Source organism: Ammodytes marinus (assembly GCF_949987685.1).
Source record: "Ammodytes marinus genome assembly, chromosome: 21".
In the NCBI taxonomy this organism is placed as follows: domain Eukaryota; kingdom Metazoa; phylum Chordata; class Actinopteri; order Uranoscopiformes; family Ammodytidae; genus Ammodytes; species Ammodytes marinus.
In genome coordinates this window covers 5588221-5611422 of record NC_137225.1, presented here as the reverse complement: position 1 = coordinate 5611422, position 23202 = coordinate 5588221, and the positions used below count along the sequence as shown (strand labels likewise).

Below are 23202 nucleotides of genomic sequence, written 5' to 3'. Positions count from 1 at the left end.
CAATGTCTCATGAACCGTTTGAGTTATTTTTTTTTTCAATCTGCACAAATGTCCACACAAGGATAAACTATTAGTTTTCAGAGGCCATTGGACAAGGTTACTGTGACCTCATTCCTGAAGAACGCATTGAGGGATTTTTCTTCAAAGTTGGAAGAAAGTCGACTCTGGCTCAGGGATGAACTGATTAGATGTTGGAGGTCAAAGGTCACTGCAACTGTATATATTTTCAGGTTGCAGTGACCTCGTACCATATTGGATCTTCTTAGGAGCTTTACCTTCTTTAAAGCATTGCCTACCACTGCTGTACTCTGACTGTTAAGCAATTGTATGCCTCGCATAGACTAATAACTGCCAGGCGGCAGCTTTTGTGTGAAAAGTCAAAATGACAAGTTTGAGCCTCTAGAAGAGTTCATTAATTTCTAGCATGCTCAGCTCTGTTATACTTCCATGCAGATGTATTACACAAATAATGAGAGGGAGCTTTATCTCAACCCTCTCCATGTGCAGTGTGTGTGAGAATGGCACGCTGGTGTGCACCAAGCTTCCCTGCCCGGTGTTCCAGCCCTGGAGCCCATGGACTTCCTGCTCCGCCTCCTGTGGCCACGGCAAAAGGACAAGGACACGCCTCTGCCAGAACAGCGAGGGCGGGCCTCCCTGTTCTGACACCATGCAGACTGACAGCTGTGACGTGACACCATGTCCAGGTCTAACCATGGAACACATGCTCTATTGATTGTCCCTATAAGATGTGTCCAATCATACTCACTCCAAACTAGTGTTAAAGGGATAGTTCAGTATTTTTGACGATGTGTTGCATGAGGTACTTCTGCATAGTCAGTCTGTTACCTTACGGAGATGGCTGTGTCAGCACAGTCATTTAAAAAAGTTTGGGGGGAGATGTCGCTGTAGCAGAAGTCAGTATTGTACTTGTGCAGAGAGGGCCAGAAGAAAAAAGTGTTTTTGTATATAAATGCTTACCTCAAAACTAAATATCCGTTCAATTGTACGCTAAATTCAGGATTTTTTTCACTGCTGATTTGTGGACTGATAGTGATGCCTTTTATTTTTGCACTTTTTTCAAGCGTAGATCAGCCGTCTATTACTAAACCAACTGGTGACGGTGCAAAAAATGGCATATTTTGTTTTAACCTTATCACCTCTCTGTCTGTCCAGAGGGCTGTGTGCTGAGTGACTGGTCAGCGTGGAGTGAGTGCAGCGCCTCGTGTGGTGGCGGCTCGTCAACGCGGAACAAGACGGTCCAGAGAGAGCCAGAGGCAGGAGGGGCGCCTTGTGTCGGACCGCTGGAACAGCACACTGTCTGTAACACCAACAGCTGCATGCCCGGTAACACAGATGCACAAAATGATGAAAAGTTGTAAATTGATCACATTTCTGCATTATGATTATATACTGTATTTTTACCAGGCCATTATAATTATAAAGTTATAGGAAACTAAGGTGTTTGAAAACCGTTCATTAGAACTTTAATGAGTGATATTTAAAGTTACTTTATTTACAGGGTTATTTAGTCAATAATCATTGATTGTAAAAAATATGCAGGACAAAAACAGCTATCTGGGTGTATTGATATATACAGTGTATGAGACATGAGGTAGAGTCATTCATTGTATGTTCATTTGTTGCAGAGTGTCCTAATGGGCAGGTGCCTAGTAACTGTTCAGGTTCCTGTCCATTCAACTGTGAGGACCTGTGGCCACACTCTCAATGTCTACCTGGACCATGCACTACTGGCTGCATGTGTCCTCCTGGAAAGGTCTGGACAACTGTGTTTGTGTGTGTGTGCGTGTGTATGTGTATGTGTGTGTGTGTGTGTGTGTGTGTGTGTGTGTGTGTGTGTCGAGCGCCTGCGTCTGTGTGTGTGTGTGTTGGCTAGTTGTGATTGAGTATCATTCCCCCCCTGATTAGATCTAAATCTCCCCGCTCTCACTGTGCCCCTGTAGGTGTTACATGAAGGCTCCTGTGTGTCCTCCGCTGACTGTCCCTGTTCCCCTCTGTCCCTGCCGGCTGATTACCAAACCTGGAACGCCAGCACAGACGCTCCGCTGCCCCCCGGGACAGCCATTCAGCACCTCTGCAACACATGGTAATACGCTACACTCACTTTCATCCATTTATTTATATTTATGGACAAAAAATTTATAGAATTTTGATTTTAAGAACTACTGGTGCATCTTCCAACATAACCTAGCTTATCTTAAACACAGGGTGGATGGATGTCTAGTTAATAGTGAATCAATGCCTAAATACCTGTGAAATAAAACATTATATTTCCCATAAGCTCTGGGAACAATAAACTGATCATCCCACAGTGCATTGTAGTCCTCCAGACTATGGTATAAGAAGGCTTGCTTTCTTCTTCTCGCATCTGAGCCTTTGAAATACTGTATGCAGACTTCATAAATCACAGGCTTTCAGTCCACTCACAGTAACTGAGTCCCGCAGTACGCCTCTGTTCCTTTATGCATTCAGGAAGGGAGAGTACAAGTAGCCAGAGCAGAGATGAGAGACGCATGGCTAACCAATGCGAGTCATTCTTTTCTGAAATATTCCTTCCCTTAGAGAAGCTGCAGATTATGCCTGTATGGAACCAAAATTGACGATCGGGGTGAATATACTGTTATACATACAGTCCACTTTGTTGTGAAGATATTCCGTCCTGTATAAATTAATTTAGATGTCCATCACTTTGTACTAGGACCGTGCAGTATCCCTTGGGTCCGTTCCTCTTTCAATAGCTTAAAAAACACATTCTGAAAAAAAGTCTGCAGAGCCTTTTAAACAACCTGTAAGACTGTTAGAACTATTAATAAAAAGTATTTCTCTGATATTCTTCCACTATGGATCATTTCTTGTTGACAATAAACTAACAACAAAATGAATTGGATCCTGAATGTCAGACACTGTCAGACTCTCTTCCCAGACACCTTTTTCAACCATCTACCAAAACTTCTCCTGTACAAATCACAGAAGATATGTGTTGGTCACAAGACAAATTGAAATTCTATGAAAGCAACATATGTATTACATTTTACTGAAATCTAAGTATAAGCCCTGAAAGAAATATAGAATTAACTATTTTTGCAACAATAAACACAGGGGCCTATGGGAAGGGAGTTTTAACTTTAAGAAACAGTAGTAACAGGCAGGTCTTATTTATTTATGATAAATTTACCAAGTAACCACATAGTAATACAATACAGCAGGACAATGTTATTTTCAAATGAAAAATGCTTCTCTGGTCTCATTTGAGTTGCATTTTTGAAAGTGTAGTGAAGCATCGGCAGAGTTGAATTTCATTTTCCAAACTACACTGTCAACAAGAATCCACTTAGGTGCTATGAACTCTACTATAACAGATAGTCTAGCATGAAGTGCCGGTAAAGTAATTTCATCTCACTTAATATTGTCTGTGACAGGCTGTCACTTCATAGTGTTCAATAATAAAAAAGCTCCCTGTTTTCCCTTATATAACTTCACTTCAGCTGAACTTCTTCTCCTAACTTTCTCCAGTGTGTGCCATGGAGGAGTGTTCAACTGCACCTCTGAGCTCTGTGATGGTGAGTGAGGCTTTGTCACAAACTTTTTCCTACAAACACATTTATTTTACTTTATACCCCCCTTTTCTTTTATTTATTAATTTATAGGGATGTGACGATTCTCCAAATCCTAATTTCGGGTTGATTTTTGCACAGATGGCTATGTTATTTAAGTCAAATAATCTAGTATCATCAGTGTTGTACAACTGATTTAATTTCTTAAATCATATTTCAAAAGATGGTCTACATCAGGGGTGTCCAAACTACGGCCCGCGGGCCAACTGCGGCCCGCGGCCCGCTTTTTATTGGCCCGCGGCCGATTTTAAAAATATAATGTAATATGGCCCTTTGAAAAAAAAAAATAATAATTTTTTTTTTTTTGCATTTCTTAGTTAACCCACTAGTGCAGGGGTGTCAAACACTGATTGATTGGCCCGTGGCATATTTTAAAAATCTAATGTAATATGGCGCTTTTAATTTTTAAATAATTTAAATGCACTCATTATATTACTGAGAAATATGTCCCATAAAAGAAAAAGAGCAACAAGCCCATCCCAGAGGACCCTGAATAATATTTTATTTTAAATTAATATTATTATGGAAAATCTGTGTCCTTCTCCAATAGCTTTCCATTTTTTTTTTTTTTCATACAAAATTCTTCCGATTTAGCCTCTTAATTTCCCTCTCAAAGTGCACCAGATTCAAGCATTTCACTTTTAAAAACTTTAAAAAATCTCCCGGGGGGGGCATACCCCCGGAGGGTCGGGACCTCGGCTGGATACTATTTTCACCCTGCTGGACATTGGACGCAAAGGCAGAAAACACTGGGTGTATCATTGGCATATAAACAAGAGGGGGAATGTGTCTGTTTAATGTGCAAGGAAAGTGTTGCCGTGAAGAAGGATTACAATTTACGAAGACACTATGAAACTAAACATCAGAGCAGCTACATGTCCTGTTAAATGTGTTATTTTTGCAAAGTGGCCCGGCCCTTCGTAGATTTTTCTGTGTGTGGCCCTCAGTGAAAAAAGTTTGGACACCCCTGGTCTACATGGTGACATGAGTAATATAATCTCCATTAGGCTATTATTCATTATTTGCATTATTTGGGTGGGGAAAGAGGTTGCATGTGACCCACAGCACCTTGACCCCAGTCCGGTTCGTAAACTGGGCTGCAGGGCAGTATTCCAACATGATAACGACCCCAAACACACATCCAAGACGACCACTGCCTTGTTAAAGAAGCTGAAGGTAAAGGTGATGGACTGGCCAAGCATGTCTCCAGACCTAAACCCTATTGAGCATCTATGGGGCATCCTCAAACGGAAGGTGGAGGAGCGTAAGGTCTCTAATATCCACCAGCTCCATGATGTCGTCATGAATGAGTGGAAGAGGATTCCAGTGGCAACCTGTGAAGCTCTGGTGAACTCCATGCCCAAGAGGGTTAAGGCAGTGCTGGAAAATAATGGTGGCCACACAAAATTTGGACATTTTCACTTAGGGGTGTACTCACTTTTGTTGCCAGCACTTTAGACATTAATGGCTGTGTGTTGAGTTATTTTGAGGGGACAGTACATTTACACTGTTATATAAGCTGCACACTGACTACAAAGTGTCATTTCTTCTGTGTTGTCCCATGAAAAGATATAATGAAATATTTGAAGAAATGTGAGAACCACATGCACCTTTTTGAGCAATGACGACAGCACCAGCAACAATAGCCTTTGATTGAACTGTCAGGACCACGATAGATATGTCCACCTATCTATAGAAAGTAACAGCTGCTGCAACAGTTAAAATAACTGAGCGACAGTCACATCAAGCACAAACAACAAAGGCTATTACTGGCTTTTTGTTTCGCTAACATGTGATACCATCTTTGACTAAAAGGGAGAGAGAGAGAGATGGAAGATAGAGGAGAGTGTGAGAAATATCCTCATAAGAGACTCAAGCGCCATAGGTTTTTATCTGACATCATTCAATCAGCAATACATTTGTATTCTCCTCCTGCCTGCTCGTGTAGCCTTTAGGGAACTATGGGTTTATCAGAGTTTCAAGGTTCAAGTATGTCAGTCTGGCAGGTACTCTTCTATTTTGAGACCTTTCCATGATGAGAACATTTGACTCAACACATCCATACTGAATATTTTTTGGGGAAACAAAAAAGAACAATGTTGGTTGGTGTATTATTGCCTACAGCTATCAATGGAAATCATGTTTTCAGAAAAATCAACCGCATTTGCTAGTGCTTTTTTTGTCTTTTTCTCTTCACTCTCACTGTCTCTATCTCTCTTTCTTTAAAACCAAATCTTAAGATATAGCATGCAGTCTTTGGTGAGACTTTCCAAAATTGTACACTTGAATTAAAAAAAGTTACATTATTGTGTGCTTCGTCTTAACGTTGTCATCAGGGTTTTGTTCTGTTGCCTTTTCTCGGAGGTTCTATCCCCCGCCTACCTGCCACATGTCGAATTGTCCCTGGGCAAGACATTGAACCCCGAATTGCACCCCATAGTTAGCTTGCACCCTGCATGGTAGCTGCTGCTATCGGTGTATGAATGTGTGTGTGATTGGGTGAATGTGTACGAAACAATGTAAAGCGCTTTGAGTCTGTGAAAAACCAGGGAAAAGCGCTATATAAGTGGAGTCCATTTATAAGTGGAGTCCATTCAGAGTTATTGCTATTACGTTTTTTAGTTAACAAATGGCTTTAATAAAAAGCAATATGGGTAAACGCCTAACATCCTACGTTTGGTTGGTCGAGGTGAGGAGCAATGCTCAGATGAGAGATATTTTCTAAATGCTGCAGAAGAAACAAAGGTGAAGTCAACTTTATTGTCAATTTCTTCAATATGCCAGACAAACAGAGGAATCAAAATTGCATTTTCTCTCCCACGGTGCAATAAGTACTAAAGGATAAAATAAGATAAGAGGAAAAGAGTAATATATAATACCAGCACTGACCTTAACCTGTTAATGTTCTTCTCCCATACAAAGTGGACTGTGAGTGGTCCAGCTGGTCCCACTGGAGCCCGTGCTCAGCCAGCTGTGGGTCTGGCCGACATAGCTCCAACAGAAGTGTCCTGCTGCCCAGCCTCTATGGAGGGGCCCCATGTGAGGGCCAGGGCCACCGCACCAAGACCTGCATGGCCCCTGACTGTGGTGAGAAAGCGCATCACAAACTATAATAGTGCAGTACCAGTAATAACTGAAGCCAGTTAGCCAATTAAGGTACATGAAACCTTGGCTGGGAGTGTACCTAAGAATTACGATAAGTTTAATTGATCTACAGTAAGTGCTTAAAGCAAAACTAGGTAGGATTTTTGGTTTGGCGACATCTAGAGGCCAAAATACAACTGCACTGTCGTGAACACCGGTGATGTAACACATGGCTACAACATTTCAGAAATTTGTCGATTCAATGTTTCCTTACTGATTTATCCAGATACCTAACTCTGGAATGTACATACATTAATTTATTGTTATTAGTATGGACTGTTTATACATTTGACATACATTCATTTGGCATACATTCATTTGTATGCAAGGCTGATACATAACTCCGATTACATTAGGCACCCGGTACAGCTGCTAACTAGCTCAGCGTCGGACCATAGATTGTAGTTTGGTGTTGCAGCCCACTGTTGGGTGAAGCTCTCTCCAACGTGCAAAAGCCTGTCCAATATTCACTCTAGTCCGGTGTCATGCTCGGTCACTTTCTCTGTTTTTGTTCCTTGCTTCCTCCGTTACCATTCTCCTCTGTCTCCATTGTATCTGATCTACACAGCTCAAGGCTGGTGTGTGAACTAGTGCTGCTAGTGCAGTAAAACACTGCACATTCTAGTGCCTAAAGCAGGCCACCGGGGCGCTCTGTGGGAATGGCTCAGACACCATTCTCCCTGTTTACACATATTAGACTGTAGGACTGACATTGGAAATGTGTTATTACGGTGGAAAAGTTACCTATTGTTGCTTTACGAAGTTGTTGTTTTGGTTTTGGTTATTGAAAAAAAAACTATGTTGAGATAATGGCCCTTAAAGATGGTTGTATAGGAAAAAATATACAGACGTAAGTAGACAAGACCTAAATGTAAATTTTGGAAACAAAATAGATTGAAATCTCATTTCTCCTCCCTGACACCTTTGCTGACTCATGTCACTGCCTGTCCCTCTGCAGGGTGTCCTGTTGGGGAGCAGTGGAGGAGGAGTGTGTCTGAGGAGGTCCCACTGTGCCAAATGAGCTGCCAGGACATCTCCTCCTCCTCTCCAGCTAACTGTAGCCACCACACAGAGGCCTGTGTGTGTCAGGACGGGCTCTACCGAAACATGGAGGGTGTGTGTGTCATCCCCGCCCTCTGCCCCTGCCATGACCTGGGTGTCCTGCGGGAGGTAAGGTACACACACGCACACACACACACACACACACACACGTTTGTGCGACTATACTACTGAGGGCATTTATTGATATATGCATTCCCTAGCCCTTACCCTAACCCTAACCTTCAAAACGAAATTACTAACCCCAATCCTTACACTTACCTTATCCTAAACCTAATTCATACCTGAACCCTAAAACATATTCTTAACCCTCAAATAGCCCTTTCGAGGCCTATCCCGAAGTAAGAACCGGCAAAAATGTCCTCACTTTCCAAATATGTCCTCACTCTTAAGGTCTAAAACTCAGGTTGGTTCTCACAAACATAATTGTATAAGTAAACACACACACACACACACACACACACACACACACTGGCTTATACCCAAAACAAATGGACATCTGCTGGCCAGCTAACTCGATGGCTTTTTAGCCATTGTGCCTGCTTCATTGTGGCGTGTACCTGAACCTTTAACATTAGCATGGTGCTTGTTTAAGTTCCCTCCCATTCACTCCCATTGTGGTATTTACTCATGTAGAGAGGGCCTAGAAGATGAGTGACATGCCCCGCGGGCCACATTGCAACCACAATGCCTCTCCAGCCAGTTCATCAATTATGTAGGAAGTGCCGTGGAAAGCCAGCACTTTGGACCCATAGCTAGGCAAGCCTGCCAGGAATTATTTATTATGGAGGGGATATTATAGGATTATAATAATTAATCATACGCTGACAAGGGGTCGCAACCCCCCCCCCCCCACCCCCTACCGCTATGATTTTCATTCTCTTTCATTCTCTTTTTCTTTCTCTGCCCTTTCATACTGAACAACGGCTTTATCTCTCACTTGTCCCTCTTGTGCTTTCCTTACAGGACTCATGTTTAATTTCTCTTTCACTCCTCTTTCTTTCTTTTTTTTCTCTCTCTCTCTGTCCGTCAGCTACTGGTCACTCTTTTTTTCTCTTTCTCCTTCTTTGGTTTTCTAACAAACTTCTAAATGACTATCACACCAAATGGCTCAGAGTGAACCATGTAGGCACACCCCGGTGGCACATTTTTGTATGGGTAAAAACAGAGCCTTTAATGATTCCCATAGCTGTTACACACACACACTTAAATTATATATTTGTGAGACACACACACACACACACACACACACACAAAATATGTGATGCAGTCTGTATCGTGTGAGGCAATAATTACATCATTATACTAGGCCTCCATAGCCCAAATTATGCACAAGGGTGCAGCCAGAGCTCTTATCAGTCTCACTGAAGGAATAGACCCTGAACCAGTTGCACTTGATCAAACTTTACATGTGCAAGTGTGCATGGAACCTAACAGGCAACATCACATTACCAGCATTTCACAGGTATCGTGAGTGATTGTCAATGTGTTGTTTTGTCTTTGTGTGTGAGCCAGGCAGGATCTGAGTGGGAGGAGGGCTGCCTGTCATGTCGCTGTGTGAACGGGAAGAAGCTCTGCCAGTTGAGATGTCCAGCGCTCCACTGTGATGAGGTGAGACACACTCACACAATGTCAACTTCACTTATCAGCAATAGGGGAGACCGGGGCTAGTAGGCACACTTTTTACTCTAGTGAGAATTGCTCATCACCTAAACATCTTTCAATAGTCATTCCTACATTAAATTGAAGCTTAAGGTGGTGGCTTATCGCAATGAAGAAAAAATTAATTGTCAAAGACACTCTTGCACTTTGTGACGGGGTCAAGGGGCCGGTTGTCACACACTATGGGGTTGTTTGTCACATTGTTATCTTAATGGGAATCATCTTAAAAAGAAGGCAAGAAAGCAGAAATAGATTTGAAAGTTTAATTGCATTTTCAAGTTGACAAATAGGCCTACATAACTTACTGTAGCCTTGGCAGCTGGTCTAGTTTGGGATGCACTGGGTTGTTTTGATTTTGTTGCCCTTTTTTCTTTTGCATGCTAGCTGCCTTTTCCTGCTCTATTCCTTCCTTCTCAGGGGTGTCATTGAGGATACAGCTTGACAATTTATTTCGTTATTGGGTTCCTTTTCTTGCTGCAGCCTTTGGATAACATGTGACAACCAACCCCCCAGAAAATGTGACGACCAACCCCAACTTGAATTTCTTGCTAGCATCAAGGCCAACAACCATCTTACTACTAATTAGCTTGCTAACCACAATCTAAACTATAGTTTACCCTTCACACTTTTTATGGGTAACAAGTGTTTTGTTATAAACCCATTGTGTAAAAGCCTAGAAGAAAAATACTGAGGAGCTAAATATTTTCAATTTGACATGAAAAACACAAACAGTCCTCTCACCTCAAATTCAGCAGTCTAACTCAAATGAAGACTATGTAGGTGAACTCTGATCCCAATTCTTGATATTTATATACCAGAATTTCACAGACAGCGCCTTCTGGTTCCGAGATATAACGATTGTGACAACCAACCCGTGTGACATATAACCCCGTTCTCCCCTACCCAGTTACTCTTCAACAACCAGTGTACCTAATAAAGTGGCCGGTGAGATACACTCATTGCCGACTTTATTAACTTTTTGAAGTTCAAACTGAGCAAAATAATGGGTAAGAAAGGGGGTTTAAGTGACTTTGAACGTGGCATAGTTAGTGTTGCCAGATAGGCTGGTCTGAGTATTTTGGAAACTGCTGGCCTGGTCTGATGAGTCTCCATTTCAGTTGCGAAGTTCAGATGGTAGGGTCAGAATGTGGAGTAAACAACATGAAAGCATGGATCCATCCTGCCGTGCACCATCAACCATGCCACGTTCAAGGTCACTTAAACCCTTTTTCTTCCCCATTCTGATCCTCGGGGGAACTTCAGCACGTTGTCTTGACCATGTCTACTGCCATGTGATTGGCTATTTATTTTTACAAGCAAAAGTTTGTGAACCCTAAGCTGCATTGCTTAAATCGAGCAAGGTAAACACAATCAGGTGGGCCAAACTGATTGATGAAATAGACCAATGTAGTGAGAGATCTTTAGGGAAGAAATTGGGCGCCACTAGATAAAACAAAGATAAAACCAGGTCAGTTTAGGCTCACCAAACTGAACCCATACAGGTCAGACATGCTCAAAGGGGAAACAATCTCAGAGGATCTCAGGAATAGAGTTTTGATGTTGCACATTTGTCTGGGGACAGCTATACATTCGTATAAAAAAGTTTGAGCTCCATCGGCCCACCGTGAGGCAAATCATCTACAAATGGAGAGCTTTAAGAGTGACTTAACATCTGCCTAGAAGTGGACTTCCTTCAAAAATATCTTCAAGCACCACAAGAAAAGGGATTTTTCAGGTAAAAGCCAACCCACACATTACATCTGGAGATTTGCAGACCATTTGCCATCACCATTCTTCACTTGGGAGAAGGTTCTGTTGGTGGTAGGCAGAGTTGCGTTTTTGCCCAAACATGGCGGTTTTGGTTATGACCAAACAGATCAATTTTGGACTAATCTGTCCACAGAATAAGACTTCAGGTATCTCCAGGTGCTCTCTGGCAAAGCTGTGACAAGCAGTTTTGTTCTTTTTTGAGAGCAGAGGCTTCTTCAGCAACCCTCCCTTGAAAGCCATGTTGACTGAGTTTTCTTCTTATTGTGGAACCATGCACATCTGTCCCAGATGTTGCAAGAGAGGTCTGCAAATCACTAGATGTAATGTGTGGGTTGGCTTTTAACTAAAAAAATACTTTTCTTGTGGTGCTTGAAGATATTTTTTAAGGAAGTCCACTTCTAGGCAGATGTTCAGTCACTCTTAAAGCTCTCCATTTGTAGATGATTTGCCTCACGGTGGGCCGATGGAGCTCAAACTTTTTTTGAATTAATGTATAGCTGTCCCCAGACAAATGTGCAGCATCACAACTCTATTCCTGAGATCTTCTGAGATTTTTTTCCCTTTTAGCATGTCTGACCTGTATGGGTTCAGTTTGGTGGGCCTAAACTGACCTGGTTGTATCCGTGTTTTATCTAGTGGCGCCCAATTTCTTCCCTAAAGATCTCTCATTACATTGGTCTATTTCATCAATCAATTTGGCCCACCTGATTGTGTTTACCTTGCTCGATTTAAGCAATGCAGCTCAGGGTTCACAAACTTTTGCACATACAACATTTGTCAAATAATTTGTTTTATCTATTTTAACAATTGATTTCTGGAAAAGAAAAATGTTGAATTGATAAACAAACATCTGTTATTTCATATAAAAAATACTGGTATTGAAAAAAATGAATTAATAATGGTTAACATAAATAAAATTCCAAAAGGCTCAAGGGGTTCACAAACTTTCGCACGACACTGTATATACAATGCTGTTTTATGGATTAAATAACTAAATAGGAGTGCCTAGCTAATCTATATCTATCTACTAGAAAAATAGATGTTCTATTTTAGATTAAGGCACAATCCAATCCTGTCAATGCCGTGTCTATGAATTGTGGGCAGTTCAATTGAGATTCCCATATCAGCATGTTTTAATTAGAAAAAGGGCAAAGAAAAGAGAGAACATTTCTTACCCTGGCAATTCTCCAGGTAGCGCTTGAGTCTATCCTTAGGCCTCTTATGGGCATCTAGAAAGGTTGGAAACGACTGAATTAGGCTAACAGCTGTGTATTTAGTATGAGAATAAATTATTTATAAAAGTAAGGACAAACTCCAGATTTCTCAATTTTCTGTGGGTTCTGTGAAACTAACTAAAATACTCTGCTCACCCCCTCACTCTGCAACCCCCCCCCCCCCCCCCCCTCCCCCCAAGTGTGCACATTCCCCCTGCACTATGTCCCTCTACCTCCCGTGGAACACTGCAACTCCCTTTCCTTATTACGCATAATTGAACGTCATCCAAATGCACTGTATCCACTGTTTCTGAATGCTCAAAATGAATGGCTCAATTTTAGTAATGGTTGAGATTTCGACTCAGTATTCGGAAGATTATATAGGAAGTCATTTATCTTCCATTGGTTTTAGATATTCATCGATTCACGTTTTTTCACGAGGTGACATTTTGCATATGGTTTGGGTGATTATTTTGGCATCATGCATGAATGAGTATGGGTCCCTGTGCACGCTTGTCATTGCCCTGCACTGAAAAAATTATTTCTCACTCTGGCAGACAGACAGTGCTCAGTCATATAGAAGGAGAGGGTCAGCTGAGTGTCACTTATGCACACGCCAACTGCAGGCAGCTGAAGAAAAAATGAAGTCCGTATACAAATGAATGTATTCTGGTAGACTTTGAGACAGGTGGATACATCTCGATATTTTGGGGGATTTTGCCGATAACTATGATTGACGATATTTTGCATCCCTCAAAGATGTGTTAAAACAACTTATTTAAGCGAAACAGGTCTATCATAAGCTATTGCTGATCGTCCCTTCAGTCGCTGATATACATGTTGTTTATATACAGGTGTGTGTGTGTATATATATATATATATATATATATATATATATATATATATATATATATATATATAATTTCTATACAGTGTTTTGCAAACTTACCTTGTATATCCTTTTATAATGACTTATTGTATATAAATGTCTTGGTGATAAAGTTTAGAGAAGTCACAGTAGAAAAAGTATCATGTCTCTTGCTTGACACAGTGAGCTGAATTGACTTTATCTTTAGCTCAGCCACACTGTATAGAGGCCAAGGTAAAAATACAGTGTGCTGACATCCAGAACTTTAAAGGAGAGGTTAATTGCAAAGTGAACTGTTCAAAATAGACAGTCGGCTGTGTTTTCCTATTGTGGTGCAGACTGGTCTTTTTACGCCGGTGTGGAGAGGTATGAGTTCTATGGCTATTTCCGCTTGCATTCTCCCCGTGCTAGGCTAAGTTATGCCTCAGTGAAAGTTGTCCATATCCTGGACAATATGTAAAGCACTGTGTTTCCTCTCCTGATTGCATTTTAAACATTTGAAATCCCCCAAACACGCTTCCACCGCTTTGCTGGGAGCACCTTTTCAAGAGTATCTACAGTATATCTATCCAAGCTATGATTGTCATATTGGCTGATAAAAGCTCTTTATATGTTTTACACTTAAAAAAAGAATTCCCCTCCACCAGACACATCAATAGTGCTCTTTTCACAGCCTGGAGACTATACAACATTTACTACCCTTTACTTTAAATGCCAAGTGCCAGGACTCCACATATCACACTCTTTCAACCCCCCTGTCGCATCAGACACACACACATGCACGCGCACACATACACACACACACACACACACACACACACAGCCACTTTACTTCAAGGACTCAAAACGGTCTTCTTCGTGACCTCCCACCCTTTAAGTGAGTGGGCTCCCTCCATCCTGAGGGAAGGCTTGTGGCAGTGCAGAGTGGGAGGACAATACGTCCTTGAGGTTAACAGTAAGGTGTGTGTGTGTGTGTGTGTGTGTGTGTGTGTGTGTGTGTGTGTGTGTGTGTGTGTGTTGTGTGTTAAGATGCTGTGTTATTCTGCCTATGCTGGTATGGAGGACTGGTAGTGATGTAACATATTCAATGTTTTAAGAAGGTCAACTTAGTTCATGTGTTTTTTTTGGGGGGGACCATGGAATTTGGTCCATTCATGTTCCCTGAAGATAGCGCCATCATTAGTTAAATCTTCAGTTTCTCCATGCAAAACCCCTGCCATTCCCAGCAGCCATAGCTGTACCTTTTGTTCAGTGCTATTCCAAATATATATGCTAAATTAATATTGTTAACGTAAACAATCATACCAAAGAGTGTAAAATTATACTCTTGTGTTCATAAGGTATACAGTATATGTTTTTATTACGGCCTCGGGAGAGAGAAATATTAGAGGAGGAGGTTTATGCACTTTGAGAAAAAAAGTCGAAACATTTGGAGAATAATAATGAATAAATAATGAAAAAAAAAACATGTCCTCCTCTAATTCTTTCACTCTACTGTGGCCGTAATAATCTGTATATACCTGATGAGCAGTGGTAGAATGTTAGCATGTTGATGCTAACATTTAGCTTAAAGCACCACTGTGCTTTCTCTAGGAGTGCGGTAGTGGTATTATTTATTTTTCCTGTTAGATTATTGGGTTGGTTGGGTTGGAGATCGCTGGCCATTTGAACATTGGTGTGTGTCTTTTAGAGGCAACTTGGTGTGTGTGTGTGTGTGTGTGTGTGTGTGTGTTTTTTTTTGAGTATTGATAGCCTGGTCTCTGGGACTGGTTGTTTGGCTTTTGAAGAACTTGTACTATTAACACAGTGTTTGCTCATGTCGAATTAAATGCATGACAAGAGTTGTTATGCCCAAACATAGCCGAAGATCATTTTAGATATTTCTTTTCTTTGGTTCACCATTGTGGCATTAGTTTCCTGTCTGTTTTTAGAGAATGATCAAAAGAGTGTTAAAGGGGCAACTCATGTGTGTTCTCTCTCTCTGTCTTTCTCTTTCATTCTTTCTCTCTCTCATTCTCTCTGTCTTTCCCTGTCTCTCCCATTCTCTCTCTGTCTGTCTCTCCCTCTCTCTCTCTCTCTCTCTCTCTCTCTCTCTCTCTCTCTCTCTCTCTCTCTCTCTCTCTCTCTCTCTGTCTTTCTCTCTCATTCTTTCTCCTTTCTCTCTCTCATTCTCTCTGTCTTTCCCTGTCTCTCCCATTCTCTCTCTGTCTATCTCTCCCTCTCCCTCTCTCTCTCTCTTTCTCTCTCTCTCTCTCTCTCTCTCTCTCTCTCTCTCTCTCTCTCTCTCTCTCTCTCTCTCTCTCTCTCTCTCTCTCTCTCTCTCTCTCTCTCTCTCTCTCTCTCTCTCAGGGGCAGGTCAAGGTAGAGGAACCAGGCAGCTGCTGTCCAGTCTGTAGAAAGCAGTTTCCAGGTGAGTAGTACAACAATACAGTACAATCAAATCACATTTGGGGTGTTCTAAGTAAATGCTGTGTAAGATAATGTGGAGAGCATTAATACACAATTAATCGACTTCTAACAGATGAATGACCTTTGATGACACGCATGTGATCAGAAAGTCATACTTCTCCCCCCCTTTGGCTGTTGTCCCAGTTGCCAGGCTCATGACCATAGCGGAAAAAAATTGCCGTCATCTCTTTAACCCTGTTTTCCATCCGTGGTAATGTCAAACAAATGGAACAATTAAAACATTACTTGTTCCAAAACACACCATCATTATGCTGCTCCCATGTCATGACTTCCAAACCACATCATTGGATTTGAATGTCCTACAGTTCATTTTATGGCAAGCTGAAAAACCAGAGTGCTGCAGTGCCCAATTAGTGAGAGATTACATTACTTAACCTACATTTGGGGCTCTAATCTCTTATCTCCCAGTGGAGGGAAAAGTCACATGCTGCGGAGGAGCATGCCAATGTCACTTTGCTCTCTGGCTCTTGCTCCTCCTTTGTCTTTTCACTCTTTCTATTTAAAGTTGCACTATGTAACTTTGGGTGTGTCAGAGATGTGAACATTTTTGAAGGTATATATAAGGTGTATTCATATAACTGAATAGACAAACTTTCCTCCTTGAAGTCAGTGAGATACCCTGGAAATGTACTGTTTCACTGTAGATGCTCTGAGCCCAAAGTTTTGTTTACAAACATATTCAAGTCTTACATTTGGTTCCAGGTTCCCTCAAAATTGTTTTGTTTTGATGTATGACGATAGAATGATTCAAAACTGTGAATTCCATGTAGAGCAAATTATATTTTGTGAACTAACTTACTGCAGGCTCCGCAAATGTAAACAAACCCCCTCCCCCTTACACTGTATAGTGCACCTTTTAATGAATATACAAAAAATATACAGGTCCTTCTCATATACAATCATATGAAAAAGTTTGGGAACCCCTCTCAGCCGGCATTATAATTGACTCTGCTTTCACAAAAAAAAAGATAAAAGTGGTATGTCTTTAATTTACCAGGAACAGCTAAGTACTGGGATGTTTTCCAAACAAAGATTTTTTGAAAAGCAGTATTTGGTTGTATGAAATAAAATAAAATGTGAAAAACTGGCTGTGCAAAAATATGGGTACCCTTGTGGTTTTGTTGATTTTAATGCCTGTGACAGCATGTAAAACTGATGACTTTAAACGCAAAGTTGGTTGGATTATGTTGTTAAGCCTTGAACCTCATAGAATTGTCTGTTTAATCATGAGAAAATGTATTTTAGGTGCCTAAATGCAAGTTGCACTTCGCTTTGACTCTCTGCTGAAGTGAGACAGAATGGGATCATCAAAACAGCTCCCAAAAGATCTTAAAAACAAAGATTATTCATTGTCATGGTTTAGGGGAAGGCTACAAGAAGCTTTCCCAAAGGTTTCAATTGTCAATTTCTACTGTAAGGAACGTTGTCAGGGAATGGAAGGACACAGGCACAGTTGCAGTTAAACCCAGGTCTAGCAGACCAAGAAAAGTACAAGAGCGGCATATGCGGCGGATTGTGAGAATGGTTGCACACAACCCAAAGATCACCTCCAAAGACCTGCAAGAACATCTGGCTGCAGATTGTGTATCTGTACATGGTTCTACAATTCAGTGCAATTTGCACCAAAACATCTGTATGGCCGGGTGATGAGAAGGAAGCCCTTTCTGCGCCCACGCCACAGATACAGTTGCATGGAGTATGCAAAAGCTCATTTAGACAAGCCAGCTTCATATTGGAAGAAAATGCTTTGGACTGATGAGACAAAAATTAAGTTATTTGGTCTTTATAAAAAGCAGATGTTTTGGTGCAAATTGCGCTGAATTGTTGAACGATGTACAGATACACAATCTGCAGCCAGATGTTCTTGCTGGTCTTTGGAGGTGATCTGTGGGTTGTGTGCAACCATTCTCACAATCCTCCACCTATGCCGCTCCTGTTTTTTTCTTGGTCTGCCATGCCTGGGTTTAACTGCCACTATGCCTGTGTCCTTCCATTTCCTGACAACGTTCCCTACAGTCGAAATTGACAATTGAAACCTTTGGGAAAGCTTCTTGTAGCCTTCCCCTAAACCATGACAATGAACAATCTTTGTTTTTCAGATCTTTTGGGAGCTGTTTTGATGATCCCATTCTGTTTCACTTCAGCAGAGAGTCAAAGAGAAGTGCAACTTGCATTTAGGCACCTAAAATACATTTTCTCATGATTAAACAGACAATTATATGAGGTTCAAGGCTTAACAACATAATCCAACCAACTGTGTGTTTAAAGTCATCAGTTTTACATGCTGTTACAGGCATTAAAATCAACAAAACCACAAGGGTACCCATATTTTTGCACAGCCAGTTTTTCACATTTTATTTTATTTCATACAACCAAATACTGCTTTTCAAAAAATCATTGTTTGGAAAACATCCCAGTACTTAGCTGTTCCTGGTAAATTAAAGACATACCACTTTTATCTTTTTTTTGTGAAAGCAGAGTCAATTATAATGCCGGCTGAGAGGGGTTCCCAAACTTTTTCATATGACTGTAATTAGCATATTGTGATAAAGTTGATTATTTTCCATAATGTAATGATAATAATTGAACTTTCATATATTTTAGATTCATTGCACACCAACTGAAATATTTCAGGTCTTTTGTTGTTTTAATACTGATGATTTTGGCATACAGCTCATGAAAAACCCAAATTCCTATCTCAAAAAATTTGCATATTTCATCCGACCAATAAAAGAAAAGTGTTTTTAATACAAAAAAGTCAACCTTCAAATAATTATGTTCAGTTATGCACTCAATACTTGGTCGGGAATCCTTTCGCAGAAATGACTGCTTCAATGCGGCGTGGCATGGAGGCAATCAGCCTGTGGCACTGCTGAGGTGTTATGGAGGCCCAGGATGCTTCGATAGCGGCCTTAAGCTCATCCACAGTGTTGGGTCTGGTGTCTCTCAACTTCCTCTTCACAATATCCCACAGATTCTCTATGGGGTTCAGGTCAGGAGAGTTGGCAGGCCAATTGAGCACAGTAATACCATGGTCAGTAAACCATTTACCAGTGGTTTTGGCACTGTGAGCAGGTGCCAGGTCTTGTTGAAAAATTAAATCTTCATCTCCATAAAGCTTTTCAGCAGATGGAAGCATGAAGTGCTCCAAAATCTCCTGATAGCTAGCTGCATTGACCCTGCCTTTGATACAACACACTGGACCAACACCAGCAGCTGACATGGCACCCCAGACCATCACTGACTGTGGGTACTTGACACAGGCATTTTGGCATTTCCTTCTCCCCAGTCTTCCTCCAGACTCTGGCACCTTGATTTCCGAATGACATGCAAAATTTGCTTTCATCCGAAAAAAGTACTTTGGACCACTGAGCAACAGTCCAGTGCTGCTTCTCTGTAGCCCAGGTCAGGCGCTTCTTCCGCTGTTTCTGGTTCAAAAGTGGCTTGACCTGGGGAATGCGGCACCTGTAGCCCATTTCCTGCACACGCCTGTGCACGGTGGCTCTGGATGTTTCTACTCCAGACTCAGCCCACTGCTTCCGCAGGTCCCCCAAGGTCTGGAATCGGCCCTTCTCCACAATCCTCCTCAGGGTCCGGTCACCTCTTCTGGTTGTGCAGCGTTTTCTGCCACACTTTTTCCTTCCCACAGACTTCCCACTGAGGTGCCTTGATACAGCACTCTGGGAACAGCCATTCGCTCAGAAATTTCTTTCTGTGTCTTACCCTCTTGCTTGAGGGTGTCAATGATGGCCTTCTGGACAGCAGTCAGGTCGGCAGTCTTACCCATGATTGCGGTTTTGAGTAATGAACCAGGCTGGGAGTTTTTAAAAGCCTCAGGAATCTTTTGCAGGTGTTTAGAGTTAATTAGTTGATTCAGATAATTAGGTTAAGAGCTCGTTTAGAGTACCTTTTCATGATATGCTAATTTTTTGAGATAGGAATTTGGGGTTTTCATGAGCTGTATGCCAAAATCATCAGTATTAAAACAACAAAAGACCTGAAATATTTCAGTTGGTGTGCAATGAATCTAAAATACAGTCATATGAAAAAGTTTGGGAACCCCTCTCAGCCGGCATTATAATTGACTCTGCTTTCACAAAAAAAATATAAAAGTGGTATGTCTTTAATTTACCAGGAACAGCTAAGTACTGGGATGTTTTCCAAACAAAGATTTTTTGAAAAGCAGTATTTGGTTGTATGAAATAAAATAAAATGTGAAAAACTGGCTGTGCAAAAATATGGGAACCCTTGTGGTTTTGTTGATTTTAATGCCTGTAACAGCATGTAAAACTGATGATTTTAAACACAAAGTTGGTTGGATTATGTTGTTAAGCCTTGAACCTCATAGAATTGCCTGTTTAATCATGAGAAAATTTATTTTAGGTGCCTAAATGCAAGTTGCACTTCTCTTTGACTCTCTGCTGAAGTGAGACAGAATGGGATCATCAAAACAGCTCCCAAAAGATCTTAAAAACAAAGATTATTCATTGTCATGGTTTAGGGGAAGGCTACAAGAAGCTTTCCCAAAGGTTTCAATTGTCAATTTCTACTGTAAGGAACGTTGTCAGGGAATGGAAGGACCCAGGCACAGTTGCAGTTAAACCCAGGTCTAGCAGACCAAGAAAAGTACAAGAGCGCCATATGCGGCGGATTGTGAGAATGGTTGCACACAACCCAAAGATCACCTCCAAAGACCTGCAAGAACATCTGGCTGCAGATTGTGTATCTGTACATGGTTCTACAATTCAGTGCAATTTGCACCAAAACATCTGTATGGCCGGGTGATGAGAAGGAAGGCCTTTCTGCGCCCACGCCACAGATACAGTTGCATGGAGTATGCAAAAGCTCATTTAGACAAGCCAGCTTCATATTGGAAGAAAATGCTTTGGACTGATGAGACATAAATTAAGTTATTTGGTCTTTATAAAAAGCAGATGTTTTGGTGCAAATTGCGCTGAATTGTTGAACGATGTACAGATGCACCATCTGCAGCCAGATGTTCTTGCAGGCCTTTGGAGGTGATCTGTGGGTTGTGTGCAACCATTCTCACAATCCTCCACCTATGCCGCTCCTGTTTTTTTCTTGGTCTGCCATGCCTGGGTTTAACTGCCACTATGCCTGTGTCCTTCCATTTCCTGACAACGTTCCCTACAGTCGAAATTGACAATTGAAACCTTTGGGAAAGCTTCTTGTAGCCTTCCCCTAAACCATGACAATGAACAATCTTTGTTTTTCAGATCTTTTGGGAGCTGTTTTGATGATCCCATTCTGTCTCATTTCAGCAGAGAGTCAAAGAGAAGTGCAACTTGCATTTAGGCACCTAAAATACATTTTCTCATGATTAAACAGACAATTCTATGAGGTTCAAGGCTTAACAACATAATCCAACCAACTTTGTGTTTAAAATCATCAGTTTTACATGCTGTTACAGGCATTAAAATCAACAAAACCACAAGGGTACCCATATTTTTACACAGCCAGTTTTTCACATTTTATTTTATTTCATACAACCAAATACTGCTTTTCAAAAAATCTTTGTTTGGAAAACATCCCAGTACTTAACTGTTCCTGGTAAATTAAAGACATACCACTTTTATATATTTTTTGTGAAAGCAGAGTAAATTATAATGCCGGCTGAGAGGGGTTCCCAAACTTTTTCATATGACTGTATATGAAAGTTCAATTATTATCATTACATTATGGAAAATAATCAACTTTATCACAATATGCTAATTATATGAGAAGGACCTGTATATAAAAAATATATATACAGCTCCAGAAAAAAATTAAGAGACCAGTCTATTCCAACCGGTGAAGTAGGCCTTTAATGGAAATGCTCTTATGTATGCTCAATGTATTGGAATTTGGTAGAAATGTTGTCAGTAGTTAATATTATAAAATCCAAAATGTTCATTCTGCTCAAACATACTTTATGCCTATAAATAGTAAAACGAGGGACACTGAACATTTGGAGTGGTCTTTAATTTTTTCCAGAGCTGTATATGTATTTTGCTGCTGGTTTCTCACACTCCTTTTCCTTGTGGTCTGTAATCCCCCCCTCTTTTAACTCTTGCCCTTTCTATTTTCACTGCTCTTATCCTCCTCTTCTTCTTCTCTGTGTGCCCCCCCCCCCCACCCAGGCGAGCCGGCGGCAGAGTGCAGTCGCTATGTTCAGGTCAGGAACTTCACCAAGGGAGACTGTCGGCTTGACAACGTGGAGGTCAGCTTCTGCAGGGGACGCTGTCTGTCCAGGACTGACGTCATCCTGGAGGTACAGAGAAGAAACACACGCACATACAAACACATGCACGCACACACACACACACACACACACACACACACACACAGAAGATATTACTCCTTGAACATGATGCAACATATGTGCCTGCAACATGAGTGACAACTGAAAGCACAATGAACATCAATACAGGCAGCGAAGTGGACTAAAATGGACATGGAAGAAAAAGATAGGTCAGTCAGTTGTGTCTAGAGCTAACATTGCTGAATCTCCACTTTTCAGCCTCTGTCTGAAATACTCACCCTGCGTTCCAATACTCATACTTTCTGCTATTTAGTTTAGTAGAAAAAAGAATTAGGACGTCACAATTCTTGTGGTCAGATTTCGTATGCTTAAAATTACCCGGATGTCTACTACATCCGGCCGCGATTTTAAGTGTTGAAAACAGCATGCTATTTGGGCCATTCTGACCCACAATCCAATGCGCACCGGAAGTGACGTCACATCGACAGAGCCTTTGTATGAAAACAACCGGGGATGCGACAGATATAGAAGCAAGAGGCAAGATCAAGGCACACTGTTCTGATGAAATAAATAAGTAAAAGTATGTCCTAATTGTATGTCTACTGCATCCTAACTAGATTCTTTTTATTGTCAGACTTAGTATGTAGATTAGAAAAAATAAAGAATATGCGATTTGTAATACATTTTCAAAGCCTTTCTCTTTAAGCCCTGCCTTCCAAAAAGCCCAGTCTGCTCTGATTGGCCCTGAATCTGCCAGTTTGATTCAGGGGGATCTGGGGGTGTGGCTAAGCACAGGTGGAAGTAGTGCTAGGTTAGGTTGGTAATGAGTGTGGGGCATGTCTGGTGAGAAATCTGATTGGTTTATTGAACACAGGTTTTTAGAAAGGTGGAGAGAAAGAGATAGGGTGGTTTTTTCTCATACTTTAGGAGTATCTAGTCACACCAGGGACCCATATTTATGTTGAAAAACATGAGAAAATGTGAAATCATTAAATAATAAAAATCATACAAATGTGCATAAAAACTGTTAAGCAATCATGTCCCTTCAAATCCTAACAAAGCCTCTAACTCTTATCAATACCTACTTCACAATATGAAAGGAAATAGTCAGGATTTACTGCC

At 41.1% G+C, this 23202-nt stretch overlaps 1 protein-coding gene across 1 annotated transcript in view; it reads left to right on the top strand.

Moving 5' to 3' along the window:
• The window catches only part of sspo (SCO-spondin), a gene marked incomplete at both ends in the record, with an annotated part of 166175 nt that overhangs the window by 136161 nt on the left and 6812 nt on the right, over nt 1-23202 (top strand). Inside the window, 10 exons of the mRNA XM_080049909.1 lie at nt 508-704; nt 1174-1344; nt 1647-1774; nt 1962-2104; nt 3532-3578; nt 6555-6719; nt 7735-7946; nt 9351-9446; nt 15699-15759; nt 21959-22089. Of these exons, the coding sequence (XP_079906035.1) occupies nt 508-704; nt 1174-1344; nt 1647-1774; nt 1962-2104; nt 3532-3578; nt 6555-6719; nt 7735-7946; nt 9351-9446; nt 15699-15759; nt 21959-22089 (1351 nt within the window). The remainder of the gene's footprint in view (nt 1-507; nt 705-1173; nt 1345-1646; nt 1775-1961; nt 2105-3531; nt 3579-6554; nt 6720-7734; nt 7947-9350; nt 9447-15698; nt 15760-21958; nt 22090-23202) is intronic.